Below are 15,588 nucleotides of genomic sequence, written 5' to 3' on the forward strand. Positions count from 1 at the left end.
GAATGGCAACAGGTATATAAAATGAAAGCTTGAATTCAAGTACATCTTATGTATGATTGCATACTCAGGAACCCTTTTGATTATCTGCTATGACATGGATGACATTGTTTATTTCCTCTTCCTTGATGCTAAGGTAGAGTGATGGTTTTTCTTTTTAGCCGATTATCCATATTGTAAAGAGGTTATGGTGATGCCATGTTTTTGAGGGGATTCCTGGATCGTGATGCATTGACAATTACGGAATGGTGATGTGTGCCAATGCAAAAGCACGTAATTGGAGGGGATTCTGGAGATGATGTACCTGTGCAGTTGTCCTTTTCAGTGGTAAATGTCATTAGGCTGGGTGGTGCTGCTAAATTTCATAATTTTCCTTTTTGAATGCTATTTCTCATATTCTCAATGCATAGTGTCAACTGTGGTTCAGTCGTGACTGCGTTTCCTCCTTTTGGAAAAGGTTGACTGGGCTTTTCTGTCACTGAGTTAATCAGGGTAGAGACGGGAAGGCTCACTCATCATTCTCCCATCTAATTAAATGCTCTCTCCATGTCAAAATATGACCAGAGAGGCAGCAGTGTCTCAAGATAGAACATAGTGAGGCAAAAGTATAAACAATATTACTGTAAAAATGTTTAATACTTTCCTTGGAAATATGCTAATTTATTCCTGAAGCAAATAATATGTTTCTAGTAATAATTGCCTCAGCTCAGTGATGGGTCACTGTATATTTTAAATATTGTGCAGTGAACTAGTATTAGCTCGTACTAGGCATATGTCTTCTACTAAGTAGATGTAAATAGATCTTGTAACGTTTCCTCCTTCTACTTTGTAATTGTGTTTGGATTATACAGTTGAGGAATTTCTATTCTTCCAGATTGGTCAGTCAAAATACAATAAGGACATGGATGGTTAAAGCCTTTTTTAATTTCATAAGTTGTATACAAGTCAATTAAATTTCTGACCTTTGGTCAAATTGATTACTTAGTCAAACTTTTGAGCTTATGAAATTTATGTTTGGTATACAGAACAACCTCGATTATCTGAACAAGATGGGCAGAGAGTATTTTGTTCGGATAACTGATCAGGGTTCCCGTGGTGCTGGCTGTAGCAGGGGTAGGGTTCCTGTGGTGTTGGCAATAGCAGGAGCATGGTTCCTGTAGCAACCCTGTTCCTGGTGTCACTGTCGGCCCAGGCTGCCTGCTCTCATTGTGCTTTTATTTAAATTTAATTAAAAGTTTTATGGTCTTGTTTGGATAATCTGAAATTCGGATAATTAATGTCCAGATAACAGAGGTTGTTCTGTATATGTATTGGTTGAAAAGAGCTTTATTTTATCCAGGAATTAAAATTTATCTTAATTAGTTTTAGGAGTTGATCTACATTCTTTGTCATAGTTAGATAGCTATCTGTTGCAGGTCAAGAGGTTGAATGAAAGTATGGAGCTACATTTTGACTTCCCTGTTCCTGTTGGAACAATTTACTCCGTGAGGAAATGGTCTAAATCAGTATTTACTGAAAGGCTACTGCAGAAAGCTACCTTGTGATTTTTCCTGTTGAGTGAATTTTGCAAATAGGTCTTCAAATCTTTTCACATTATTTTGTTGATGATTGGCTTATTTGATTTGTCTTTTAGATCTCAGACCATGTCAGTATGGATTCAGGCCCAGCAGCTTCAGGGCGAAGCTCTGCGTCAGATGCAGTCCTTGTATGGTCAGCATTTCCCGATTGAAGTTAGGCATTATTTGTCACAGTGGATTGAAAGTCAGCCATGGTATGTAAAATTTAGATACCCTGTGTTCAAGTAACACATTCCTAATGGCTGTTGATGTCTCATTAGGATAAAAGCATGTGATTGTGTTGTCATCTTATGCCCTTAACCATTCAAATTTAATCACAGCTGGAAGCACTTTTATGAGGTCCAGTACTGTTTACTTCTCTGTTCCTTGCTTAAGATGAAACTAGTACAATATTTGAATAAATATATGGTCAGTTTCTTGATGTAAGGACTTTAATGCATGAAAATGTTCAGTCCAAACAAAATGACTATAATGCCTTTCTATGTACATATTTCTGTAATGCTATTGTGCATGCAACTGATCTTCAGTTCATTGAATTTTGCAGAACAATGGCCATTTGGCCATTCGTGTCTGTACTGGTTCCCAAAAGAGCCGTCTAGCTAGTCCTATTCTCCAGGCCTATCTCCAAAGCCCTCTAATTCATCACTTTAAGGTTGCATATCCAGCTCTCTTTTTGGTGCTTTTAATAGTTCAACTAAATTGGGCATATAATTTCAGTGTAGTCTTGTGCGGAAGCAATTATATATTTACATAGATATAAAATTAGTTATACCAGTTGCAGAAACCAGGAAGTCACTTTGGGCGCTATCTCCTCCAAGAGGCTGTGGTTTGAGTTGGTGGCTCAGTGGTTAGCACTGTTACCTCTCAGTGCCAGGGACCCGGGTTCGATTCCAGCCTTGGCGACCGTCTGTGTGGAGTTTGCACACTCTCACCGTGTCTGCATGGGTTTCCTTGGGTTTTCTGGTTTCTTCCCAAAGTCCAAAGGTGTGCAGGTTAGGTCAATTGGTCATGCTAAATTGCCCATAGAGTTAGGTGTATCAGTCCGGAATAAATATGGGGAATGGCTCTGAGTGGGTCACTCTTTGGAGGGTCACTGTGGACTAATAGGACCAAAGGGCCTGTTTCCACACTGTAGGGAATCTCATCTAATCAAGAAATTTTTGTTGTTAAAGTTCATCAAGAAAAAATATAGATAATTGGAGATGAAGTGCAGATCAGTCATGATCTAGTGGACAAGTGGAGCTAAAGGTCTAAATTTCGGCATAATTCACCAACTCTGAGACAGACATTCAAGCAGGTGATTTGTTAGCATGTAGCTATCAATAGTGCAAACACAAGCCCTAATGATCAGATAGCTTTGGTATTTTTACATGAGTTGCTGAGGTCACTATAGCAGATGCTGAAATTTGAATTCAAGATTTTTAAAAGTCTGGAATTAGTAAAAGTTGGTCTAATGATGACCACAATTGGCTGGTTTACTAATGTTGTTTAGGGAAGGAAACCTGCTGTTCTTACCTGGTCTGGCCTACATATGACTCTGACCCACATTAATGTGGTTGACTCTTAATTGCCTTCTGAAATGACCTGGCAAACCACTCAGACAAAGGGCAATTAGGGATGGGCAATAAATGCTGGTCTTACCAGCAATGTTCGCATACCATGAACGAACTTTTTAAAAAAGCCTTGGGTAATATTACTGGGACCCCACATTTAAAGAATTTCTAAGTAGCTTTCGCTGTTAGAAAAAAAATTGTTTCTGCCTGTAGTATTCACTAAGCTGATCCAAACAAATACAAGTTTCTTGCACAATCTTAATGATAAATACCCATATTTGGAATTGCTTTTCTGTGCTGATTTCTCTTTTTAGGGATTCAATTGATGTTGAGAATCCACAAGAGGAATTTCGAGCGCATCGATTGCTTGAGACCTTGATACAGGAGTTACAGAAGAAAGCTGATCATCTAATGGGTGAAGATATTTTTGTATTAAAGCTGAAATTAGGGAATTATGCCACTCAGTTAAAGGTAGGTTTAAATATTCTGCGTTTTAGAAAGCCATGGTGTAAGTTAGGGAGTCCAGATGCTAATGAATTGAAAATTGTATTTTACACTTTAAATCACATGCAGGTGTATGACAAAAACATTTTCAGTTTTATAGTAAACTATTAGCAATTTGTGTTCCATTCATTAATAAAAGTATATTAGACAATTTTGTCTTTGTGACTTAATCCATCTGTCATTTATCAAGTATGTACCTGTTTTCCAATGTTAGACTTTTTTTCCTTTTTACGATTGGTTATTTACTGCTTCTCTTATGGTCACTCTATAATTATTTTACATTATAACCTTTCCTCTTAATATTTCCACAACAAAATCTGTGCGGAAAAGAACTGTCTCAAGATTGGGTTCAGCATCCAATTTAACCACATACCTAAAAGTAAAAAGTGTTACATGTTAAATAATTATGGACTTGTGAATTTGGCTTCCCTAGTACTTTTCCTTGCTATCTGCAACAATCAGTTTGACACAACACGTCAAATCTCAGAATAGTTTATCCGTTAGGTATATGCTCACTCTGGGCAGTTGAGCAGAACTTGTATTAATTTGACGTTGGATTCCCTCCTGGCCCCAGAATAGAAATGAAGCCGTACCAGGCTTGTTTCTCAGCTCACCTGCTCGGTCTCAGAACTGTTTGGCTGGCTTCCGTTTTCTCCTGTGCTTGGATTCCATCTCTCACAGCTTCCTACTTGCTCTTGGGCCTCAATCTCTGCACCGTAAAGGGGCTGGAAAACCCAAAGGGACAAGTATAAGAAAGGGACCAAGCCAGAGCATTTTCCAAGATATTACAACAAAAGTAGCATTGAAATACATAAAGAAGTAACAGAATACAACTGTCAGTAATCATAGAATCCCTACAGTGTGGAAGTAGGCCATTTTGGCCCAACAAGTCCACACCAACCCTCCAAAGAGTAACCCACCCAGACCCATTCTGCTACCCTATTATCCCTGACTAACACACCTAACCTACACATCCTTGAACACTATGGGCAATTTAGCATGGCTAATTCACCCACCCAGCATATCTTTGGGCTGTGGGAGGAAACCAGAGCGCCTGGAAGAAACTCATGCAGACATAGGAAGAATGTGCAAACTTAACACTAGACTGTTGCCCAAGGCTGGAATCAAATCCAGGTCCCTGGAGCTGAGGCAGCAGTGTTAACCACTGAGCCACTGTGTTACCCATAATGGTCACTAAATTCAGGTGGTTCTGCTTTCATAGTTTGATCATAATTTTATGGGGTACAGAAGAGACTCATTTGCCTCCTACTACAAAATATGCAATTTGTCTTCTATTTTGAAGTGCCACATATCCAAAATATGTGGTACACCTTGCATCTCCAATTTTACCCAAAAGCCCAGCCCCTTCTCTAACTGTAGCCAAGGCACACCGCCTTGCCTGCCACCTATGCCTTCTACCAATACATATCCTTCACTTAATCAACTCTTTGCTTCAATGTCAAAAATATTGCAGGAGAGATCCATCAGTTCTGTGTGGGGGTTGGAAAAAATCAGCATTACTGCTGAGTACTCCACTCAAGTCATGTAAACCAGAAGGTTCCGTTTTGATTTTTGATCTGTGCTGGATTGCTTGGTCTCAGTTGACTACCACTTAGATTGCTTTTGCAGACTTGGAATAGAAGGAGAATAATCAGCTACACTTGATATCCAATCAAGTGATTCTCTTGATTGACTTCTTGATGAAAACAAGCCCATTATGATTGTTAGTTTGTTAGGAACAGAATGTATTGCCTCCCACAGTTCAATGATCTGCCACATTTCAGCCCAAGTTTAAATAATGGCTATTGGATGAGGTGTGAAATTGTGTAGCAATTAAACTTTCTTTTCAGGAGGTAACGTGAAAAAATTAATGAACATAAATCTGCATAGATTTCAACTCTGGGAAAGAAGTTCAACTCGTTGCATAGTTTGACAGTTGTAATTCTTATTTCCAGAATACTTATGACCGTTGCCCACTGGATCTGGTTAGATCAATCAAACACATTCTGTACCATGAGCAGAGGCTAATTAGAGAAGCTACAAATGTAAGTAACAGATTTTTAAAAAAAAATTATTCTGTTCCATGCTATTTCAATCCCTGTTTAGTGACATGTGGAAGAAGCAGGAGAGAGACATTTTTAAATTTGAGAAACCAGGGTGCAAACTCATGAAGATTCAGACAAGTACTTGGGAAGATAAATCTTGGGAGATTGGGGATCCCAAGATTGGCTTTAAAGCAAGAAAATTATATGACTGAAAATGTTGAGTGCCTAGGCCCTTTTAAATGAATGAGAATTTAGGACAGATTTGATTTGAAGGAATGAAGAGTAGGATATTGGATTTTGAATTAAGAATGAACAAATAGCAATTTTGAGGAGGGTGACTGCAATAATGTTGTTGAAATAAAGAAAGGTGAAAAATTGTTGAAATCTTAGGATGTACATAATGAACATTATCTTGCCCAGAATATTGACAGAAGTTTGAGACTCACTGAGGTTAGAAGCAGTGTGAATTTGGCCTTTACACATATTCAAACAGGAAGCTTTAGCAATTGGATATACTGTTTCAACAAGGTGAGAAGAAGTAGTGAGATGAAACATCTAATAGATCTATGATAAAGTTCGGCTATCAAAGCAAAGCTTGTATCTGATTGTTATTGTTCCAATTACCTCAGCCGCATTGTGTTTTGAGGTTTAGAATTGTCTTTTTAATGTTTGAAGCAATACATTTTATTCATGTGTAATACTTGCTCATACCGCCATCCTGTCTCCACTGTTCTGTGTGATTTTTTTTTTCTTTTTGATTTGAATAAATTTCACTTCATGACCAAAGTACCCTTGTGATGAAATGTCCTGAAATGTATATTAACTTTGGATGCAAATGGTTAGAACATTAGTTTGTTCAAACATCAGTTAAGTTTTGACTTTTGCAAAACTCATGGCAATTGAACACTTCTTTTTTGATGGGAATGTTGTTTGTCCATAATTCTTGCATGTACACAAAGAGGAGTGTTGAAGTAAATAAAGTGCTACATATCATGTGTTATGGACTAGGTCAGACCACTCAAAACATTGTTAAGCAGACAGCCCAGACCATAACTTTGCAATTTGTTTCGGTAAGTGTACAGTGAAAATTACCCAGAGTAAGTTAGCGAGGTTGACTATTAGGTTTTAAAATAGACAAAACTCCATTCACAAAATTACACAATGAAACACAGAACAGAATAAAGAATCCCTATAGAACTCAGTCCATCCAAATTAGACTTACTTATGCTGTTCTGAATATACACAACAGTTAGCAAGTTTTGAGAAGATTTGTAGCTCAGGTTGAGGTTCTGGATGTAGGTTTGCTTGCTGATTGGAAGGTTCGTTTTCAGACATTTCATCACCATACCAGGTAATATCAGTGAACCTCTGGATGAAGCACTGATGGTATGGCCTCCTATTTATTTGTTTAGGTTTCCTTCAGTTGGTGATGCCATTTCCTGTGGTGATGTCAGTTCCTATGGTGATGTCAATTCCTGTTCTTTTTCTTAGGAGGGTGGTAAATGGGATCCATCAGGAAATGACTGCCAGAATACTCAGACCTCTTGGCATCATGGTAGCCCACAAACCCATCAATATACTAAAACAGCAGCTCATGAACTTGATAGATCCTATACAGACAACAAGCAAAACAAATGTTATTTACAAAATACCGTGCAAGAACTGTAACAAACACTACATTGGACAAACAGGCAGAAAACTAGCCACTGGGATACATGAACATCAACGAGCTACAAAAAGCACCATCAGTGCTTTTTCCGAAGGCTTACTGATGTTACCTAGTATGGAGACGAAACATCTGAAAATGAACCTTCCTGCTCAGTGAGCAAACCTACTTCCATACACAACAGTCCCAATAAGCAAACCCCCTTAAAAAACAGTACAAATGGAACAGATGCTTACAGGTTGAAGTTAGAAGGGCAGAGAGAGAGCTTTTTTTTTGTTAGATTAGATTACTTACAGTGTGGAAACAGGCCCTTCGGCCCAACAAGTCCACACCGACCCGCCGAAGCGCAACCAACCCATACCCCTACATATACCCCTTATCTAACACTACGGGCAATTTAGCATGGCCAATTCACCTGGCCCACACATCTTTGGACTGTGGGAGGAAACCGGCGCACCCGGAGGAAACCCACGCAGACACGGGGAGAACGTGCAAACTCCACATAGTCAGTCGCCTGAGGCGGGAATTGAACCCAGGTCCCTGGCGCTGTTTGTTTCCACCCAGCTGAACTCTGAACTAGCTCTGGACTGAACTGCTCAGCTAGAGAGCTGACCACTCTCCTTTCATTATACAGGTCACTTCTAAACATGACCACTTTGGCCTGAAGTCTCATTTATTGTTGCAGTCACATATAAACAAAGAGGCCTCTCAATACCCTTTAATCTACCAAACCAGTCTAATCTGAATTGGAAGAGTTTTATTACCCCCTCTGAAATAAAGAGCACAGTATCCATGAGAAAAGTAACAGCTTTTAGAAAAGAGGGATCTGCTTATGACACACGGCAGGAGTTTATCTTTATTTTCTTTAGATAACTTAGCATCAGATAAATTCTGTATGGCTGAAGTTATATTTGCCGACCATAATGGACATTTTACCCTGGAAATACTTCATAAATGAAACATTGGTCAACAAAATTAGTGCAAAGTTGCATTTTCTATAACACTGATTTTCTGATATGGCAAGCAGTGTATGATTTCAGAACAGATATAGGCACTTCGAACCTGCTCCATTTTCCTTGTACCTAAGAAGGTTTTGGAAAATTCAAGCTAATAATGCATCAGCTATCTTACTAGCTACTGCTTTGAAAACCCTTGGATGAAAGCCATCAGAAAGCATGAGACTTCACAATTTTCCAAATATAATTTCTACCAGGTGGATTGTAATTCTAATTCTCTTGAATTTCTCTCACTTTTCTAATTTCGGATTGGTAGCTATTTCTTGGGTGTTGCTTTTATCATCTGGAGTGAAGATTGCTGCAAAGTACTGGTTCGATGCATCTACTATCTCTTTATCTTTCATTATTAATTCCTCAGACTCCTTTTCTAAAGGACCAACGTTCGCTTTATTACTGTTTCTATTTCAAAAGGCAGTAAGTGACTGTAACAACTTCTTTAAAAATATAGATGCTGATTGCATCCAGCTGAGTCCAAGATATTTTCTGATTAGTACAGTTGTTTGGAGGTAGTACATCACAATAGTCCCAGAAGATCTGAAGGAAGGTTACAGCTGGACAGTTTGATGGAAACAATCTTCATTTTATAGATTGTTTTTTAGATTAGACTTACAGTGTGGAAACAGGCCCTTCGGCCCAACAAGTCCACACCGACCTGCCGAAGCGCAACCCACCCATACCCCTACATTTACCCCTTACCTAACACTACGGGCAATTTAGCATAGCCAATTCACCTGACCCGCACATCTTTGGACTGTGGGAGGAAACCGGAGCACCCAGAGGAAACCCACGCAGACACACGGAGAGTGTGCAAACTCCACACAGTCGCCTGAGTCGGGAATTGAACCCGGGTCTCAGGCGCTGTGAGGCAGCAGTGCTAACCACTGTGCCACCGTGCCGCCCACGCAACCTTTATTGTTAATAAAGGTTGCTGAACAAATGTGCTCCTTTAGCAGCCATTGATACTGATGCCGTTTCTAAACAAGTCAAGTAACAGGTAAGTCTAGAAATACTCAATAGATCAAGCAGAATCTGTGCAGAAAAAAATAAGTTGAACTTTCATCAGAAAAGTAATTAACCTGAGATGTTCACTGATTTCTTCACTGATGTTCAATGATCTTCGTATTACAAGCTTTTCTATTTTTATTTCACATTTCCAGCATCTGCAGCATGTTGAACAGCATTTTGTTCACGTTGATGATACTGTTTTCTCCACTTAGATGTCCCGTTCAGTGGATAGAACGTTGGAGTACTTTCTACAAACTCATCACTTCTGGGGGGAAGAAACCCTCATCCAGTTAAAAGAAATTGTACTAATGTTTTTGATGGCACTTCGAACATTTTATTTCTAAATTGTCTCTCTAGGTTTGCTTTGTTCTTAGGGAAAACAATAACACTATTAATAAGAAAGCACTACTTTAATAAAATTGCTGGACTAGCATCAGTGAACTAATTTTTTAATGATTTGTCTTAAATGCAGCCAAGTTCACCAGTAGGTTTGTTGGATTCCATGTCTCAGAAACATCATCAAATAAACCAAACATTTGAAGAACTAAGACTAATGACTCAAGACACCGAGAATGAACTACGAAAGCTGCAACATACCCAAGAATACTTTATCATTCAATACCAAGAGAGTCTACGCATACAAGGTAAACAAAATTTTGTTGAACAGAATTTTCTCTTTATTTTCCAAAATGACTCTTATTTTAATGATTTCCTTTCAAAATTGAAAAGGAAACAGAAAATGCTGGCAATAAGCTGGTCAGGCAATGTCATTATTTCAGTGTTCTTGCATTTTAAAGTTGTGTATTTTTTGCCTTATGCTCATTCATTCACTGTGCACTAATGTGTTTAATACAAACAAAACTGCTTTGTGTATGTTTTATATCAAATGATTCACTTGTTCAGCAATTTGTTACTTCAAGTTTGCAAGAAAAGTGTGGGGAATAGTTGGTTTTGTGAATCTAATTCCATATCTGAAGTTGATAATGAGGTGATAATCTCTCACCTCCATTCAACACATCCTTTTAATCTAAGAGTTCAAATCTAAATATTCTGAAAGGATGTATTTTCCAGCTGAACTCTAGTTTTGGATAGCTATTGTACCTGGCTCCCCTATCATAAAAAAGTTCTAATATGGCTTGCAAAAAGACAGAGCAGGCAACCCATTTTCGAGAAGCAAGCAAAGTGATCAAAAACTCTACTCTATGGGTGGCACGGTGGCTCAGTGGTTTGCATTACTGCCCCAGTACCTGGAACCTGGGTTCGATTCCAGCCTTGGGTGACTGTGTGCAGTTTGCACATTTCTTCCCATGTCTGCGTGGGTTGCCTCCAGGTACTCCTGTTTCCCACAGTCCAAAGATGTGCTGGTTAGGTGAATTGGCCATGCTAAATTGCCCATAATGTTCAGAGATGTGTAGGTTAGTGCATTAGTCAGGGGTAAATGTAGAGTAATGGTTTAGAGGAATGGTGTAGGCAGGTTACTCTTTGAAGGGTCATGGTGAACTTGTTGGGCCAAATGACCTGTTTTCACCCTGTATGAATTTTATGATTAGTCATAGCTGGATAATATTGTGTATTTAACAACCAGTTGTTCTAACTATGTTTGTTCTGATAATTCCCTTGACTCCTTTAGTCTCTTTGTATGAGTGAAGCCATTTGCCATCTTGACACATTTTAACAAATCTCTTCTGTACCGTCTTTGTTGCTGTTCACAGTAGATTAAAAAGTGAGGTCTGCAGATGCTGGAGATCAGAGCTGAAAATGTGTTGCTGGTTAAAGCACAGTAGATCAGGCAGCAACCAAGGAACAGGAAATTCGATGTTTCAGGCCAGAGCCCTTCATCCTGATGAAGGGCTCTGGCCCGAAACGTTGAATTTTCTGTTCCTTGGATGCTGCCTGACCTGCTGTGCTTTAACCAGCAACACATTTTCAGTTCACGTAGATTAGCCAAAGTGGAACACACAATTCAAACTAAAGCCAACTGGTGATAATATATATCATCAAAATTACCTCATGCCATTGTTTTCTATGTCCATATAGTTTTCTTTATGGATTTAGCAACTTTTTTTTTCCTGCATCTAAAAGTTTGTGTATCTGAGAACCTAATTCTTCCTCTGCGCTTTATTGTTTGACAATTTGATTTCTTTTTTCTGTCTGTGCTTTTGAAGCATGAAAATTTGCTCAATTATTTTGTCAGAATGGAGCATTTGAATATTCATACTTCAAAGTGCTTGCAGGTTAAGTAATATGCACTCAGATCACAAGCCAAAGCTATGATATTTGTTCATTTGATGTTTCATTTCTTTATGGTTTTGATTGGTAGCAGCATGGGGATTCATTTTCTGTTTACACCTCCTTGGCCGTGAACCTTTCCTGCTGCCAGTTAGTAACATAAGATTGACACAGGTGAGGAAGACACAATTATTTGATGTTCACTAGCAGTAAAGCTCTCCAACAGCCTATACTGTGTTTTCAGCAAATCACCCCATTATCTGCCAACAGGTGGAAAATGGATGATGCTGCTGATAAAAAGAGGCAAAACATTTTGACCTGTAGGTATTTAATATAATTCAAGTTATGAATTATAAACAAATTATAAATATAATTTATTATAAATTGTAAAAAAATGTTTTGCAGCCACTTATTTCCATTTTGACAGTGATATAAAAATTTTGGTTTTAGCTCAGCTTACCCAGCTTGCACAGCTTAGTCCACAAGACCAGAACCGGCTCTTGCGAGAACAAAATTTACAACAGAAACGGACATCAGTGGAGAACTGGTTACAACGAGAAGCCCAGACACTACAGCAATACAGACTGGTATTTATAAGTCCATGATTTTTTTATACATTTTGTTTTCCATATTCTGCATTGCATTTCAGAATGTTATTAGTTTTAAGCAACTGTGTGTTGTGATCAGGTTTATTGGATTATGCATTGAGCTAAACTTTTAAAAGCATTTTGAAATTTCAGCCCATGAAGATGGGAAACGGAATTATTTTCAAACACCACTTGTGTGCACTAATAACTCAGCTCAGGCACAGTATGGGTTAGAGGTGAATTAAAGGGCAACACGGTGGCTCTATGATTAGCACTGCTGCCTCACAGCGCCAGGGACCCGGGTTTGATTACAGCGTAGGGTGACTTTGTGTAGAGCTTGCACATTCTTTTCGCGTCTGTGTGGGTTTCCTCGGAATGCTCTGGTTTCCTCCCACAAACCAAAGATGTGCAGGTTAGGTGAATTGGCCATGCTAAAATTGTCCATAGCGTAGGTTATTAGTCAGGGGTAAAGGTAGGGGAATGGGTCTGGGTGGGTTACTCTTGGAGGGTCAGTGTGGACTTGTTGGACCGAAGGTCTTGTTTCCACACTGTAGGGATTCTAATTCTAAATCCATCTCTGTATAGTTCTCACCTCAGACCACTGATGCACTTGTGACTTTTCTTTTTCCATACAACCTTGTATTTTCTTGAGATCCTTAATTTGTGGCAAATTAAGGGCAGTTTTGTACTGTGAACTCAAGGTCATGATGTGACACCATTGAAAGTTATTTAGCCTTAGACCCCAAAAAACCAATAGATAGTTTCTTCCTGGCTGGATGTGAACTTAATGCATTATTCAGTTCTTTTGAATGCAAAATAAAAATTGAATGGTAGAAAGATCTGATACGTATTTGAATCTGTATTTGCTTCCCTTCATGAATTTACTTCCCCAAGTGCATTATCCCTAAACCATGATATTTTCCTCATGTCCAACGAGACAAAATGCCATGATTAAATACGTGTTCCTTTTTTTAGATTCCTTGCACAATGTAACACGCTAAGTACATCTGGAATCATAGACTACCTACAGTGTGGAAGCAGGCCATTTGGCCCATCGAGTTCACACCGTCCCTCCAAAGAGCGTCCCACTCACCCTGTGATCCTGCATTTCTCATTGCTAATGCAAGTAGCTTGCACATCCCTGGATACTATGGGCAATTTAGCATGGACAATGCATCTAACCTGCACATCTATAGTATTTCTTATTGATATAGGTTGAAACATTATTGTTGGTGCATAATTATGCTTGTCAAATTAAGGGCATGCAAATTTTTTTTTTAGATTAGACTTAGTGTGGAAACAGGCCCTTCGGCCCAACAAGTCCACACCGACCCGCCGAAGCGCAACCCACCCATACCCCTACATTTACCCCTTACCTAACACTACGGGCAATTTAGCTTGGCCAATTCACCTGACCCGCACATCTTTGGACTGTGGGAGGAAACCGGAGCACCCAGAGGAAACCCACGCAGACACGGGGAGAACGTGCAAACTCCACACAGTCAGTCGCCTGAGTCGGGAATTGATGGGAAGCATTTCTACATGCTCCTTCATGATTTTCTCCAAAGTGAGCCCTGCCCCTAGTCACGAGCATTAAATGATAGAACACAGAACAAAGTCATTTACTGTACTCTGGCAGTGCTGACCTTTGATAGAACACTCCAATTAATCTCACTCCTCTGCTGTTTTCACATGACATTCTTAATATTTTTCTCGTCCAGTATTTATCCCATTCTCTTTTGAATATTGTGATTGAGTTGCTTGATTCTTATCATCCTTTCAGGCATGTATTCTAGATTAGAGAAACTTGATATATTTTTTAAAAAAAATGTTTTACCCCTGACTCTTTTGCCAGTTGCTTTAAATCTGTTTTCCATTCTTTGTCACCTGGAGCAGTTTCAGTTCATTTTACTTATGGAAAGCATTCATGACTTTGAATCCCACAATAATTTCCTTAACCTCCTTTGCTTAAAGGAGAATAAACTAAGCTTTGCCACATCTCCCTAAGTAAGTGAAGACCCTCAGTTACCATTCAAGTGAACTCTTCTGCACCTCGTCCAAGGCCTTTTCTTTAATGTGTTTCTTAAAGCATAGTACCTTAAATTGGAGTACAATACTCCAACTGAGACGAGTGTTTTGAAACTTTCTTGCTTTAGTACTTGATTCCTGTGTTTCGAGGTAAAAGATCTCATTTGCTCTTTATTAAACAGCTTTAACTTGTCCTGACATCTTCAAAAATGGCTCCTCTAATTCTCAGAGGAGAATTAAAATTGTGCACTTTATTTTCAGTGACTTTTCCTGATTCCTCCTACAGAGATATATCACTTCACTAGTCTCTTTGTTAAGTCTGTTTGTCATATGACTGTCACCTCTTCCTGCCCTTAGAATTCACCCTACAACTGCAACCTTTACTATTCTTTACAGTACTCCACATCACGGTTACCTCCTGCAACTCTGAGAACCATTTATATCTCTGTAAACTCATCTGCATTGTATAAACCATTCTTTGAAATGTAATATTGTGCCTTTTATTATTTAAGCATCATATTAGCTACGATCTTTTGAAATTGTGTTTCACATTATTAATGTGAATGGAAATGTTGGTGTGAACTTTGCTCAAGTCTGGAAAAAGAAATCATTCACTGTGTTCCTTAGCCCAATTTTAAAACTATGCTGCCAGTGTTCCTTGAAGTACACAGACTTCAATTTTATGAACAAATCTGTTATATGGTGCTTTGTTAAAGGTGTTTTCAGAACAAATCCATTCTATCATTTAACCTTATCAGTCCATGCCTAATGTCATTGAAGAATTGGATCCAGTTATTTAACACAAAATAAAAGTGGAAAATCCTAGAAATACTCCAAACACTGGACTTGAAACATGAAATGCCTTTCTTTTCCCAGATGCTATCAGACCTAGGTTTCTTGAACACTTTGTTTTTATTTCAATTCTCCAGCACCTGCAGAACTTTGCTTTTAATTGCTTCCAACAAATCTGTGCTCTTTCAGTCAATAAGTGAAAGAGGGACAAATCTACCAACTATTGGTTAATCAACCCAAAATCAGTGATGAGGAAAATGTTTAGCAATGCATTTGAATTAGGACCTATCATGTCTGGACCAAGGTATTTTTATTCTTTTAAAGCCTGACATTTTAATGATTTTTTTTGTTTACCCTATCTGACATTTCTACTATTGTACTGCAGTTGTGCCATCTTCTATCGTGACAACAGATGCAAAGTACTCAGCCAGTTCCACGAGATGACCTTTTTGGTCCCTAATCAGCTTTGCTCTTCCTTTGGCTAATCCTTACATGTTGCTCCTATACACCACTGTAACGTTTCCATATCCTTGATTATCTTATTGGACGACAAGTTGTGAGCTGTTTGGAGTTGATTTATGACTATTTC

At 38.7% G+C, this 15,588-nt stretch overlaps 1 protein-coding gene across 5 annotated transcripts in view; it reads left to right on the plus strand.

Annotated features, from left to right (window-relative positions):
• Positions 1 to 15,588, plus strand: part of stat5a (signal transducer and activator of transcription 5a) — a 146,176-nt gene that overhangs the window by 103,375 nt on the left and 27,213 nt on the right. For all 5 annotated transcript variants that reach the window (XM_060848975.1, XM_060848977.1, XM_060848973.1 and 2 more), the window contains 5 exons: positions 1,631 to 1,768; positions 3,442 to 3,598; positions 5,587 to 5,676; positions 9,836 to 10,007; positions 12,043 to 12,179. In XM_060848975.1, coding sequence (XP_060704958.1) covers positions 1,641 to 1,768; positions 3,442 to 3,598; positions 5,587 to 5,676; positions 9,836 to 10,007; positions 12,043 to 12,179 — 684 coding nt within the window. In that variant the 5' untranslated portion in view covers positions 1,631 to 1,640. The remainder of the gene's footprint in view (positions 1 to 1,630; positions 1,769 to 3,441; positions 3,599 to 5,586; positions 5,677 to 9,835; positions 10,008 to 12,042; positions 12,180 to 15,588) is intronic.

Source organism: Hemiscyllium ocellatum, chromosome 32, assembly GCF_020745735.1.
Source record: "Hemiscyllium ocellatum isolate sHemOce1 chromosome 32, sHemOce1.pat.X.cur, whole genome shotgun sequence".
Classification (NCBI taxonomy): Eukaryota; Metazoa; Chordata; class Chondrichthyes; order Orectolobiformes; family Hemiscylliidae; genus Hemiscyllium; species Hemiscyllium ocellatum.